The sequence below is a fragment of the Ambystoma mexicanum genome, chromosome 9 (genome assembly GCF_040938575.1).
Source record: "Ambystoma mexicanum isolate Mex_15411 chromosome 9, UKY_AmexF1_1, whole genome shotgun sequence".
Classification (NCBI taxonomy): domain Eukaryota; kingdom Metazoa; phylum Chordata; class Amphibia; order Caudata; family Ambystomatidae; genus Ambystoma; species Ambystoma mexicanum.
Genome location: NC_090931.1, coordinates 750,139,603 through 750,152,091, shown reverse-complemented (window position 1 = coordinate 750,152,091; position 12,489 = coordinate 750,139,603). Strand labels below are relative to the sequence as shown.

At 47.4% G+C, this 12,489-nt stretch overlaps 1 protein-coding gene across 1 annotated transcript in view; it reads left to right on the top strand.

Moving 5' to 3' along the window:
- STAT4 (signal transducer and activator of transcription 4) overlaps nucleotides 1–8,117 on the top strand; it is a 632,296-nt gene extending 624,179 nt beyond the window's left edge. Inside the window, exon 24 of the mRNA XM_069615680.1 lies at nucleotides 7,038–8,117. Within this exon, the coding sequence (XP_069471781.1) occupies nucleotides 7,038–7,064 (27 nt within the window). The 3' untranslated portion in view covers nucleotides 7,065–8,117. The remainder of the gene's footprint in view (nucleotides 1–7,037) is intronic.
- The last annotated feature ends 4,372 nt before the right edge of the window (nucleotides 8,118–12,489 follow it).

The window sequence follows — 12,489 nt, the reverse complement described above, 5'->3', positions numbered from 1 at the left end:
TCCGCCTCGGTAGACCATTCAAAATGTTTGTTTTTCTTTAACAAGGCAGTGATGGGCTGGACTATTCGAGAGAATTCGGGGATAAACCTGCGGTAAAAGTTAGCGAAGCCTAACATGCTTTGCACACCTTTTACGGAGGATGGTGATGGCCATTTGAGAACTGCATCGACCTTCTTTGAATCCATACGCACTCCGCCAGGTGATAATATGAATCCCAAGAATTCAACTTCAGTCACGTTGAAAACACATTTTTCCAACTTAGCGAAAAGTTTGTGTTGACGCAATCTTTCGAGGACCATTTTCACGTGTTTCCGATGTTCAGATTCCGATGAAGAATAAACGAGGATGTCGTCAATGTAAACAACAACACACACATCTATGAGCTCTCTGAGGACATCGTTCATAAAATATTGAAAGGCGGCCGGGGCATTGCAAAGTCCGAAGGGCATGACCTGATATTCAAATAGTCCATACTTGGTGCGGAAGGCCGTCTTCCATTCATCGCCCTCTTTTACTCGTACCAAGTGGTAAGCTCCTCTAAGATCCAGCTTTGTATATATGCATGCTTTTCTGACTTGGTCCAGGAGTTCAGGGATCAAAGGTAACGGATATCTATTCTTAACGGTGATCTGGTTCAGGGAGCGATAATCTATACAAGTTCTAAGGTCTCCTTCCTTTTTTGGAACGAAGAACAAAGCTGAAGAAGCAGGGGACTTGGAAGGACGAATAAACCCATTTGCCAGGTATTGATCCAGGTATTGTCGAAGGTGAAGGTTCTCAGGCTCGGTGAGGGCATAAATTCTACTACAAGGAGGAGTAGATCCAGGTATCAGGTCTATCTGGCAGTCATAAGACCTATGAGGAGGTAGAGAGTTAGCCTGATCCTTCCGGAAAACATCTTGGTATTCTAGGTATTCGGGAGGTAACTGGGGAGTCTCTGAAGAAATTGCTGCCAGTGCAACACCAGGTGGAGGGTGACAAGTAGAGACACATTCTGGAAACTGGACCGTTCTTGCTCGCCAATCGATCAGAGGATTGTGTTTCTCTAACCAAGGTATTCCTAGAATAATCTGAAACTGAGGGGCCTTGATCACATCGAACACGATCTTCTCATGGTGTCCATCTTGACTTACTAGCGTCACCTCTTGAGTGGTATGCGTTACTGGCCCGGAGGCTATCTCCGTACCATCCACCGTAGTAATGACGTCCTTTACAGCCTTGGGACAAAGAGTTAGATTCATCCTCAAAACCATTTCATGATCCACATAATTGCCGATGGCACCGCTGTCGACGTAAGCTTCAATTGCATGTAATCGATCCGGATTATCAGGTCTAATGAGGACCATAGGTATCACGAAATGCGAGGTCACGGAACTGGTTTTCACGCTCGGCAAGAGGACCTCTATTCTTGTCGGGCGAGGTTGTTTCCCTGCTCAGAGTTTGTAACTTTGGTAACTGCAGCTCCTACTGCCTTCTTGGCAGGTTTCACCGGACAGTCTCGAAGAAAGTGCCCTGAGTTTCCGCAATAGAGGCATAATTGCAACTGTTTTCTCCTTTCCCGCTCCTTTTGTGTTACAGGACCTTTCAGACCCCCTATTTGCATGGGTTCCCCGGGGTCTACTCCTTTGGAAGGAGTTGGCGGTTTGGAAAATACTCGAGCATCAAACTTGGAACGATCGGCCTTCCTGTTCTGCAGTCTGTGATCTATTTGAACGACTAAGTCTATATAGTCCGAACAATCTTGTGGGGGATTCACTACTTGGGCTAACACATCTTTGAGCTCTCCACGTAGACCTCTATAAAACAGCGTAATCCTTTTGTCCTCAGGCCATTGAGTTTCCACTATCAGTCTGTTGAAAGACGCAATATAAGACAAAAGGTCTTGATTACCTTGTCGCAACGAAAGAAGCTCATTGTCCAAGGCCTGCCCCTGTGAATGTCTTGCGAACAGTTTTTCCATACTGAGCTGAAAAGCTTGAAAATCATGGAGGACCGGATCATCTTGATTTACTAGAGGGATCGACCAGTCTGCCGCATTGCCACTAAGGTACGAAAGCACGAAAGCTACTTTAGCTTGATCAGTTGGAAAGGCTGCTGGCCGGCATAAGAAATGCAACCGGCACTGATTGATAAATACTGCAAACCTCTTTGGGTCACCAGAAAACCATTCAGGCGGAGCCAGTGGTACATTCCCAGGTAGGTTGATCTGCACTGGATTCATAGAGGATGTAGAAGGAAGATTTCCCCCAGATGCGGGTAACGGGGTCTGTCCGGCTTGTGACTGTAGCAATTGTCTAGCGAGATCATCTGTTCGCTCCTTGGAAATAATCAGTTCCCTTCTTAGAGCGTTCGTTTCCTGACAGGCTGCCTGCACTTCTGCCCTTAGTTCCCCAAGTAACTGGGCTAGCTGGTCGGTATCCGAGGTTTCCATAGCGCCTGGACGGGAGTTTTGTGGTAGGCTTTGCGTTCTGTAACGCTCACCTGATTCCCGTAGAGGCGCCGGTCTTGACTGGGCGTATACCGTATCTGCAAAGGTGATGTGTAACACCCGGCTGGCTCTTTGGGCTGGACCTCTGTGCACTGTATGTCTGACTTGAAGGGTAAGATGTCTGCAGATAGAAAATATGGGATTAAGGAACTGGGTTATTGAATGTCTCTCGCTTCTTCCCTTTCTCTTCTCCTGTAGAACCCCAAAGGTTAACGCTCTCACCTTAGGTAAGTGAACGCCGTGCTCTCCATCTGCCTCGGGGCAGGGCGCTGTAACCAGTTTCTTCACTGGATAAGGGGAGCAGGCCTCTTGACTTCAGAGGACTGCTGTCCGTCGTTTACTGCACGAACGGTAAGTTTCGAGTAATTCTAATGTCTTTAAAGTCTTTAGTAATGATGTTTCTTGTTTTGCAGGGTTCCGGCGATGGCGGATGACGGGCTGAAGTGAGTTGAAGATGGAGCCCGTGTGATGAATAGAAGCGCCTGGAAGCACGTAAGTAAGCGCTTGTTGCCTGCTTCACGATGCGCTCTAACTGTCTTTTTATTTTGCAGGTACAAGTTCGGAGCGGCTGCAGGGTGCCGGAATACCAACTGGGTTAGATGTGGAAAGGAGTAATGGCACGTGAGTATTAAAGTTCCCCAATGTCTTTAAACGCACCTTGTTTTGTCTTTCAGATGCGGGGTGCAGCGCCGAAGGCCTCCGGAGCGTGCGAAGAGTTGGTAAGCTTTTGTCTTTCAGATGCCGGAATGCAGTGTGAAGACCTCCGGAGCGCACAAAGAGTAGGTAAGCCTTTGTCTTTCAGATTCCGGAATGCAGCGCGAGGCGTTGGTGACAGCCGATGGACCAGGTAAGTGAAGAGCTGTCACTGAAGACCGTAATGCTAACCTGTTCTTTCTTGTCTTTATAGGTGTTGCTGAAGACTGGATTCAGGATGGTAAGCCTTTTTCCTTAGGCCCAGGATCAGATGCAGAAGACACGATGAACGTTCTGCTGCAGAGGATGCAGAATAACGCAAAGCAAGATTCATCCATCGGGTGTGGTTTAAATAGCCTCCTGTAGTGCTTAGGTGTCTCCTTCCACAGCCACGCCTAGGTAAGAAAAGAGTTCCTGCTTTCCAGAAGGGTTCCAGTGTTCTGAATCTAGGGAGTGGCTTCTGCCCCACCCAACAGGAAAAGTAGTTCCAAACAGAAGAGGATCAGAGGCTCAACTGGCAGGCAAGTAAGCAGCATGGTCTGCTGCAGGTAAGTCCACCCAATCATTATGAGCCCGGCGCTTCCAGCGCTGGGACTGGGCATATTTATGAGCCTGGTGCCACTGGCGCCAGGACTGGGTCCAAAAGGTCCCAATTGGGACTGGTTGGCACTCGGAACCTGGGTTATGGATCTACTTCCAAGGGAGTTGGGAAAACCCTGACCTTTTGGAAGCAGAGATCATGACAGTTCCGTATCAAGAGGCCATGTTGGGAGGATCATTGCATTCAGTCCTCTATGGGTCAGGGTCCACGAAGTCCAGAATGGACGCAGGCGACGGTTCATGACAGTATGCCTCCTCTGAAGCCCAGCTCCTCCGGGTTTCCCTGGATGGATAAAATGGTAACTTCGAATCAGCCTGGGGGCATTCATGTTTGACACGGGTTCCCAGGTGCGCTAACTGGGAGGATACCCTTTCCACTCGACCAAATATTGTAGTTGACCACGTCGGTACCTAGAGTCACAAATTCTGGAGAACTTGTATTCGAGTTGGTCATTGACAATCACTGGAGTAGTTCTTGGAGCAGTTCGTGAGGGCTGAACCTATGGTTTTAACAGAGAAGTGTGGAAGACTGGATGGATCCTTTTCCATGATTCTGGTAGTCGGAGTTTAAAGGCCACTGGATTGACGATTTCTTTTATAGAAAAGGGCCCGTAATACCTGGGAGCCAATTTATTTGGTCGTAGGTGACGAGGAAGGAGTTTCGAGGATAACCAGACCTTATTGCCTATTGAATAGGAAGGCCCATGTCTTCTTTTGGAGTCAGCATAATGTTTAACGTCTCCTCGGGTCTTTTCTAGGTGTTCCTTTGCTTCTTTGTGCACATTAATTAGTGTTTCAATCCAGGAATCAACCACAGGAACTGGGGTAGGGTGTGGAAGAATAGACGGTAGGACTGAAGGATGAAATCTTTGACTACAGAAAAAGGGACTGGTCTTGATAGCAGAATGATCCGAATTGTATGCGAATTCGGCCACAGGTATTAAGAGTGACCAATCATCCTGGACCTTGGTGGCGAAGCAACAAAGATATTGTTCCAGGGTTTGGTTTACTCGTTCAGTAGCTCCATTGGTCTGTGGGTGATAACCCGAAGACAAGAAACGTTGGATTCGCAGTACACGACATAGCTGTTTCCAGAACTGGGATATGTACTGTGGTCCTCAGTCAGAAATGATTTTGGAAGGTTTGATTGATTGATTCTTTATTTATATAGCGCCTATACACAATGTGTTTCAAAGCGCTTCAAGGAGGGAGGGAACATAGGAAAATACAGTTACATTCAATAAAAGTCCTTGAAACAATACAGAATGTGAAAAAAAACTATCGTAATAGGCCTGACTACATTTCAGATAGTGCAAACGCATAGAACAAATAAGGCAAATAGGGAAAGGAAAAGAAGGAGAACAAAGCAAGCAGTAACATTACTATGCCTGACGACAATTGATGTAGTGCAAGAGGTAAACAAGAGGAGAGGTGGGAGGGGGGACGGGGGATAAGAGAGGGGAGCAAGGGAATAACAAGACACGCTACTGTGCAAATTAGTCAGCGACAAACTAATAAAGCAGGGGAGGGGGGAGGAAGGAGAAGACAAGGAGGGGAGGAGGGGAGACAGACAAGCTGCTATCAAAAGTCACGGGAACAAATGATAAGAGTAAGTGCTAAGAGGGGGGAAGCAATAGTGGAGCGAGAAAGATAGTGGGGTGAGGTGTAGGAAGGTGGCAAAACAAAATAGATTAGGGGAGGGGGTAAGGGGCAGAAAGGCAGTTTAAGGGGCAAGGGGGCACACAGACACTCTTGGGGTGGGCAAGGGGGCACAGACACTCACGGTAGCCCATGAAGCCGGAATATGTGTTCTAGGAAAATCCCAGCAAGTTCGGATGAGGATGGTAGTTTGTATAAAGGCGTAAAATGAGCCATATGTGTGAACAAATCAATGGTAACCATTATAGTTGTGTAGCCCCTGGAAGAAGGTAGTTGGAGCAGGAGACCTGCTGGTCTTTTATTGTCATGTTTGTTCTGATTGCAGACTGCACAAGTCTGGACATGGGTCTTGATATCATCCTTCATCCTTGTCCACCAAAACTGTCTTTGTATTAGATGGAGGGTGTTGGTGATGCCACGGTGTCCTGAATGGGAAGTATCATGACATAGGCTTGTGATCTTTTGTCTCAGTCCAGGCGTAAGGATGACCAACCGATTATCCTTGAATAGATATCCGTCTTTTGTTTTGAGATTCCATCGATTGTTTCTCTTAAACTCCTTCCAAGGTTCAGAGGACTGAGTTTGGATTCGAATATCCTCCAGGAGAGTAATTGCTTGAGCAACAAATATTGTGTTGGGAAACATCTTAGGAAAGGTCTGATCCTCAAGGGGTTCATAATCAGGACGTCTGGATAAGGTAAGAGATTGCAGGTGTGTTTTGGGCAGGGAAGGACAGGTGGTGGGTGGGAATGACATTGGGGATAGCGTGACTATGGGTTGTCAGTGGGCCAGTAAAAAACCAAACAGCCTGAAACAATGGGCCTCATTACGAGCATGGCGGTAGCCATGCCTGTATGGCAGGTACGGCTACCGCCATGCTCGCAACCGGCACCGCCTCCCGCGATTGGGCAATAACCGGCCCATTACGAGATGAGTGGAGTGGTAATTGCCCATTCGCGGGAGGCGGTAATGCCGGGATCCCGATCCCCATTCTGCCCCATGGGGCAGAATGGGGGTGGGGAGCATGGTTGCACCGGCACCGTTAATCACGAGTTCTGCTTGCGGGTGCCACACAGCCGGCCAGATAAAACCTGGCGGGCTGTCAGGGACGTGCAAGGAGAACTTGTAATGTGGCGGCCCGGTATGAACGGTGCCGGTGCCTTACCAGCACCATTCATACCGTGGCTGCCACTGTTATAATGAGGCCCAATGTGTCCCTCCTCATATCCAGAGGTCAAAGTGGGCGGGAACTAAAGGGTATGACGTTCCCTTACTTTCCAGGGCAATCCTTCGTCGTTCCCTTGCTTTATGCGCATGAATGGCTGCAGGCTCAGGCCTTGTTTGCAGGCAACGAGAGGGGTGTGTGTAGCTGGCATGTTCTTGAAGAGGCGGGAATGGCGGCTGGTGAAGGGGAGGCTGCATCAAGGTGCATGTTTATGGTGTAGTGGTATGCATATAGAGAAAGAGGGTCAAACTCCAAGGAGAGTAGTTCACCCTGTGACATTTCCAGCCATGGGAACACATCTCTTCAGAAATAGAAGCTGTGTAGACTGCCAATGATTTGTGAAAGATTTCCTCTTTTCTTCTTTTTTTCCAGATGAGTTCCCCCTACTCGACGGAGTGACGTGGTGGAGTGCTGACACCAAGTACAAATGCTGGGCCTCCAAGAAGAATGTGTTTACATGGCCATCCTTCTGCCAGATGTGAACTGCACATACACGCGCTGCTAGAAAGGGAATGCAGAGGTGTCTTTATGAAAGGGCAAAATGGCTGCCCCGACTGGCTGACTGTGGCGTGGACGTCAGCCCACACAGCTCATGTGTAAAACATAAATAACTCATGTGATGATGTTGTGAGATATGATGTTGACTGCTGCCTGTATCTTATTGACAGCTAGAGTCTGATCTGATCAGTTAATCCTGTAATGTTTTCACCAGAGATTAACCTGTCTAATGTGTTAGCCCTTTTTTGGGCAATCGATCGATCATGTGAAATAACCAAAGTTGAAACGCATATTGATAAGTTTGAGTGCCAAGACGGTTCAATAGATAGCTCAGGGTGTAAGCGCAGGTTGCAGAGATCTGCATCCATATGCCAAGTCATAGTTACAAATCCAGGCACGGTAGACTCAGCCATTCCTCTCTCGCAGGTTATAACATTGAAAGTGTGACCTTTGCTGACAGTACAACAGGAACATTTAACATAGCATCAGTATTGTGAGTTCTAGAGCTCAGTCCCTCCGAAGGAGTGTTTTATCAACTCAGTAGCTATCCCCAAATAAGGGCATAATGCATTAGCCAGGATAGGTGATTAGGTAGCCAAATTCGAGACAGTGGCACCAAAGTTTTGAAGCCAATATCCCGGCTTCGCCACCAGACCATACTGTGATCCTGAGCAGATCATTAGTTCTCATTGTATAGTACTGTGCGGTCTTTGATGAAAAGATTTGCAGTCTGACATTGCTTTCTCTTTTCTTTTCATGACGCCCACTTGAGAGCAATAGGTCCTAAACGGGAGCGGGCCAGCAAATTGCACATGCCTCTGGTGAGCTGATTTTCAGGTCAGCTTATTTGACCCAAAAAAATAAATGGTTCGCTTTTTTCTCAACAGGTACTGTACTTGCAGACTTCAATCTATTATGGAGAAAATAAAGCTACAATCATTCTCTTTGTACAAACATGTTTCTGCAATGCTTTATTTTTTAAAATATTGTCATGTTGATGTATTATGTGCGCTGCGTGCCTTCAAACGAGGTCTACACAGAAGGGACGTATTTCAGTTCATGATTGTCATACATGGATAAATAATTGCACCTTGCTTTACGACAAAAATGTGGTCAAGTGCTGAAATAGTTGACTGGTCTCATATTTCAGCTCCACAACTTAAGTAACCTGTGTTATCCTGGGCAAAATTGCCTGGCCCTAAATATTTAAAAATTGCTAGCCTCAGATTTTGTTCTTACAATATGCGCTTCAAAAAAGCCTCATTCAGGGCTTAATGGAAATATTCACCAGCGTGTTTAATTTCACTAATCGTAATGACATTCACATCCCACCATATATCGATGTATTCAACTTTTTTCATGAAGCATAGCTTACATTTTGAACAATTAATTTGTGTGAACCGCACGTGCTCCCATCCGCCATCTTGTGATCACATCATCTCCAGCGCAATCAAGCTAAGGTCAAGTGCTCTGGTGGCAATAAAACATAGCAACCCTCCCCCTAGCCCCCCTTGCTCTTGACCTCCATTGCCGCAGCTGCAAAATCATGCCCATAGTCGTGATGTGACCGGACAACGCAGCTAAATGTGCTGTAAATGCAATGAATTCATGTGTTGTCATGGAAATGTCGCAGGACGCTTCAGCGGACAATAAATATCAACAAAGCCCACCTACGAAGCAAGAATCCTGTTGTTCATCGATCCCTGTGCCCCGCATAGCAGTCCAGAGCAAGTTCAGGCCCTGAGGAGGAAGGAAACTGGGGGGATCCAATCCTTACTCCTTTCCTGGGTGCCAGCTCATATGTTGGCATTACACCTTTGTTCCGTGCCATACCCCATTGCCAAAATGCTTGCCCGTGTTTTCTTTCATTTGCAGAGTTCACCAAGATGGAAGTGAACAGAGAAAAGAAACTCCAGACATGATAGCGGGACACTAGGGGCCGCCGCAGTTCCAAAGAGCCGCGAGCAGAGCCGAGCCAACGCTGAGCCCCAGGGCGAGAGCCGGAGGCAGCCGCCGGATAGAACCGTGGCCCTACTCAGCATTCAGGGAAAGAGAGCGGCCCACACAGGAGCATGGGCGGACCCCCGCATACGCAAGCTGAACCGCTAGGCCACCAAGTAATGAGCAACGGAAATGTGTAAAGTTATCTACTGATTTTTGGAGGAAAAGTGGTGGGTTCGCCTCCACTTTCTTTCTGCAGGTGAATCCACCACCAAGAAGATGGAGGTGAATATACCACTTTTCCTCAAGAAATTGGCGGATTTACCGCAACGTTGTTATGTTGGCGGTAAATCGTAATTCTGTTACTGCCAATAAAAGGGGTGGTGACATAATGCATGCCACTTTTCCCCCCACATGGCCCAATCTGTAATGAGGCCCTTGATATTCTGGCGGAATATCACTCACAGAGGGAACCGTGGCTGGGCAAGCGGTGGTCAAGGCCAGTGCTATCACTAGGCAAGGTTAAGTGTTTGCCTATATGTTCAAAATGTGCTGCCTTGCCTTGCCTGTGATAGCACCAGCCCTGTCCCCTGTACACTGTCTGCAGACTGGTGCTGGCGGCAGCAGCAGCAGAGTCAGAGACCAGGTGGCACCGTGAAGGTTTCCGTCAGGTCAGGCCTGGGACACGAGTGGCAATGGCATCATGGGTGTGGCAGCGCTGGCTGGCACCTGCGCATATGAACGGAGCACTGCACGTGCCCCTTTGCTCTGTCTTTCTTCTGTGCATCGTTAGAAGTATGTGCCAGCCATCCCACAATATTCAAATGGATGTTGTGGAGAAAGCAGTGCAGGCAGCTGATGAAGAAGAGTTTCCTGCTACTGCCTTGGCAGAAGGAGCAGATTCATCAGGTGAGAAAGCCCGCCCCTTCCCCCCAGCTGTGTCATACCAATGTCCCTGTTGCTGTTGATACCACTCTTGACACCTGTACTTCGGCTGGCTCCTCAGATATGATCGCATTTTAGGCCTTTTGTGTGCAGCGGACTAGCACCCTATGGAGTCCGGGACCCATGGGCTCATGAAGTGCCTTAAAATTGGGTTTTGAAACACCAGCACTGATCCTTAACCAGATAAATTCCAAATCCTCTGCAGAGCAGGGATCATAGTTAATCATATCTGTGACCATAGGCGAAGCACCAACGGCAGCGTTGCTAGTCCGGCCATCAAAGTAAACATCACACATTTTACATACATGATAATGTAAGAGTCTGGCTGAGAATGTAGATGAGTATGGCTTTTTGACTTTGAAGGATAAATGCATATTCACAAGGTTTGTTGGTGGACTGTTCAGGGATGCTTGTCTCAACGCAATTAAGAAGTACCCACCTTGCATTGCCCACAGTGAGTAATTATACACAGAACACAGGAACTGGCAAGACCACCCGCAGGTGAAGAAATCACTGCAAGTCTTGCTAAAATCATAGAGCTCACATGTTTCCACTCCCCTCATTCTGCATTAGGGGACAGCCACAGCTGCCCAGCAGCACCTCCAAGTTCTATCATTTGAGATTGTTTGCATTTGAGGCCTTCAAGTGGTGTGTACTTGCGAAAAACTTTAAAAGACAAATAACTTCTGGGAGCCTTCCATAAATGCAATGTTGGGAACTGTAAGGCTCAGTGATTTGGTGGCGCCAGGACTGGGTCCAAAAGGTCCCAATTGGGACTGGTTGGCACTCGGAACCTGGGTTATGGATCTGCTTCCAAGGGAGTTGGGAAAACCCTGACCTTTTGGAAGCAGAGATCATGACAGTACCCCCCCTCAAGGCCCCTCCCAAACCGGGCTTCTCCGGGGGTTTTGGCTTGTCAGGAAATGTTCGGTGAAATCTTTTGATTAGGCGAGGAGCGTGGACATATTCAGCAGGTTCCCAGGATCTCTCTTGGGGGCCGTAGCCTTTCCAGTCAATTAGGTAAAATAGTTTAGATTTGAAGATCTTGGAGTCCAGAATGCTTTTGACTTCAAACTCGAGTTCTCCATCAACTAGGATAGGTTTTGGAGATTTAGTTAGTCGGGTTTGAGGTTGCACGGGTTTTAATAGAGAGACGTGGAAGACCGGATGTATCTTCATGTGCGGGGGCAAGTCCAACTTGACCGCTACTGGGTTTACTATGGTAGTGATGGAATAGGGACCAAGGTATCTTGGGTTGAATGTGCGTGGCCCTTTTAGAGGTAGATATTTGGTGGATAACCAGACTTGATCCCCTACTTGATATTGAGGGGCTTCCTTCCGATGTTGATCTGCTCCTTTCTTGTATTGTTCTTTAGCCCTTTGAAGGTGAGAAACAGCTTCCTTAAAGGCTTGGGTGATTGTAGAATGCAGGTAGTCTACTGCTGGTGTTTCAAGATCTTGGAGGGGATCCAACTCCGAGGTTCGAGGGTGACTGCCGTACAAAAGAAAAAACGGGGTTTTCCCAGTTCCCGAATGGACAGAGTTATTGTAGGCATATTCGGCTATCCAAAGGATGTCTTTCCAAGTTTTTTCAGTTTGTTGCAGCATGCAGCGTAAATACTGTTCCATAGTTTGATTGGTCCTCTCGGTTTGTCCGTCGGTCTGAGGGTGGTGACTGGTCGATAGTCTCACATCAATTTGAGCCGACCGACAGCAACTTCGCCAAAAATGAGAAATAAATTGACTACCTCGATCCGAAATTAGAACCGAAGGAAAACCGTGCAGTCGGACGATGTTTTCGAGAAATTCTCGGGCCAGAGTTGCTGCTGTTGGCAAGCCTTTGAGCGGAATGAAATGCGCCATCTTGGAGAATAAGTCCACGATTACTAGAATCGTATTGTATCCGGAGCATGGAGGTAGATCGGTGATGAAGTCCATAGAAAGCGTATGCCAAGGGCGAGGTGGGATGTCAATAGGGCGTAAGAGGCCTGCTGGTCTTTCCTTTTGACTCTTGTTTTGGGCGCATACTCCACAGGACATTATAAAGTCTCTGATATCTTTTTTCCAAGACGGCCACCAGAAGTAGCGCTTGATCTTTTCTGAGGTCTTGGCCATACCGGGATGTCCTTCCATTAAAGAATCGTGATAACAAGAGATTACTTTTTTCTGTAAATCTGTGCTGGGTAGGTATAATCGTTCTTGGAAATACAATAAGTTGTCCTTTACTGCAAAGTCCTTTCCCTGCAGATGCCAATTCTGTATGTCTGCTGGAGTTACAAGTTGCCTGGCCTTATCCTTAACTTCCTCTATGGATTTTGTGGCGATTACACCCAGAATTCTTTTTTCGGGAATGATTGGTACAGGTTTAGGGTTGATCAAGTGTTCTTCCACTCCCATCCGAGAAAGGGCATCAGCTTTACCGTTCTTTGTACCAGGTCGA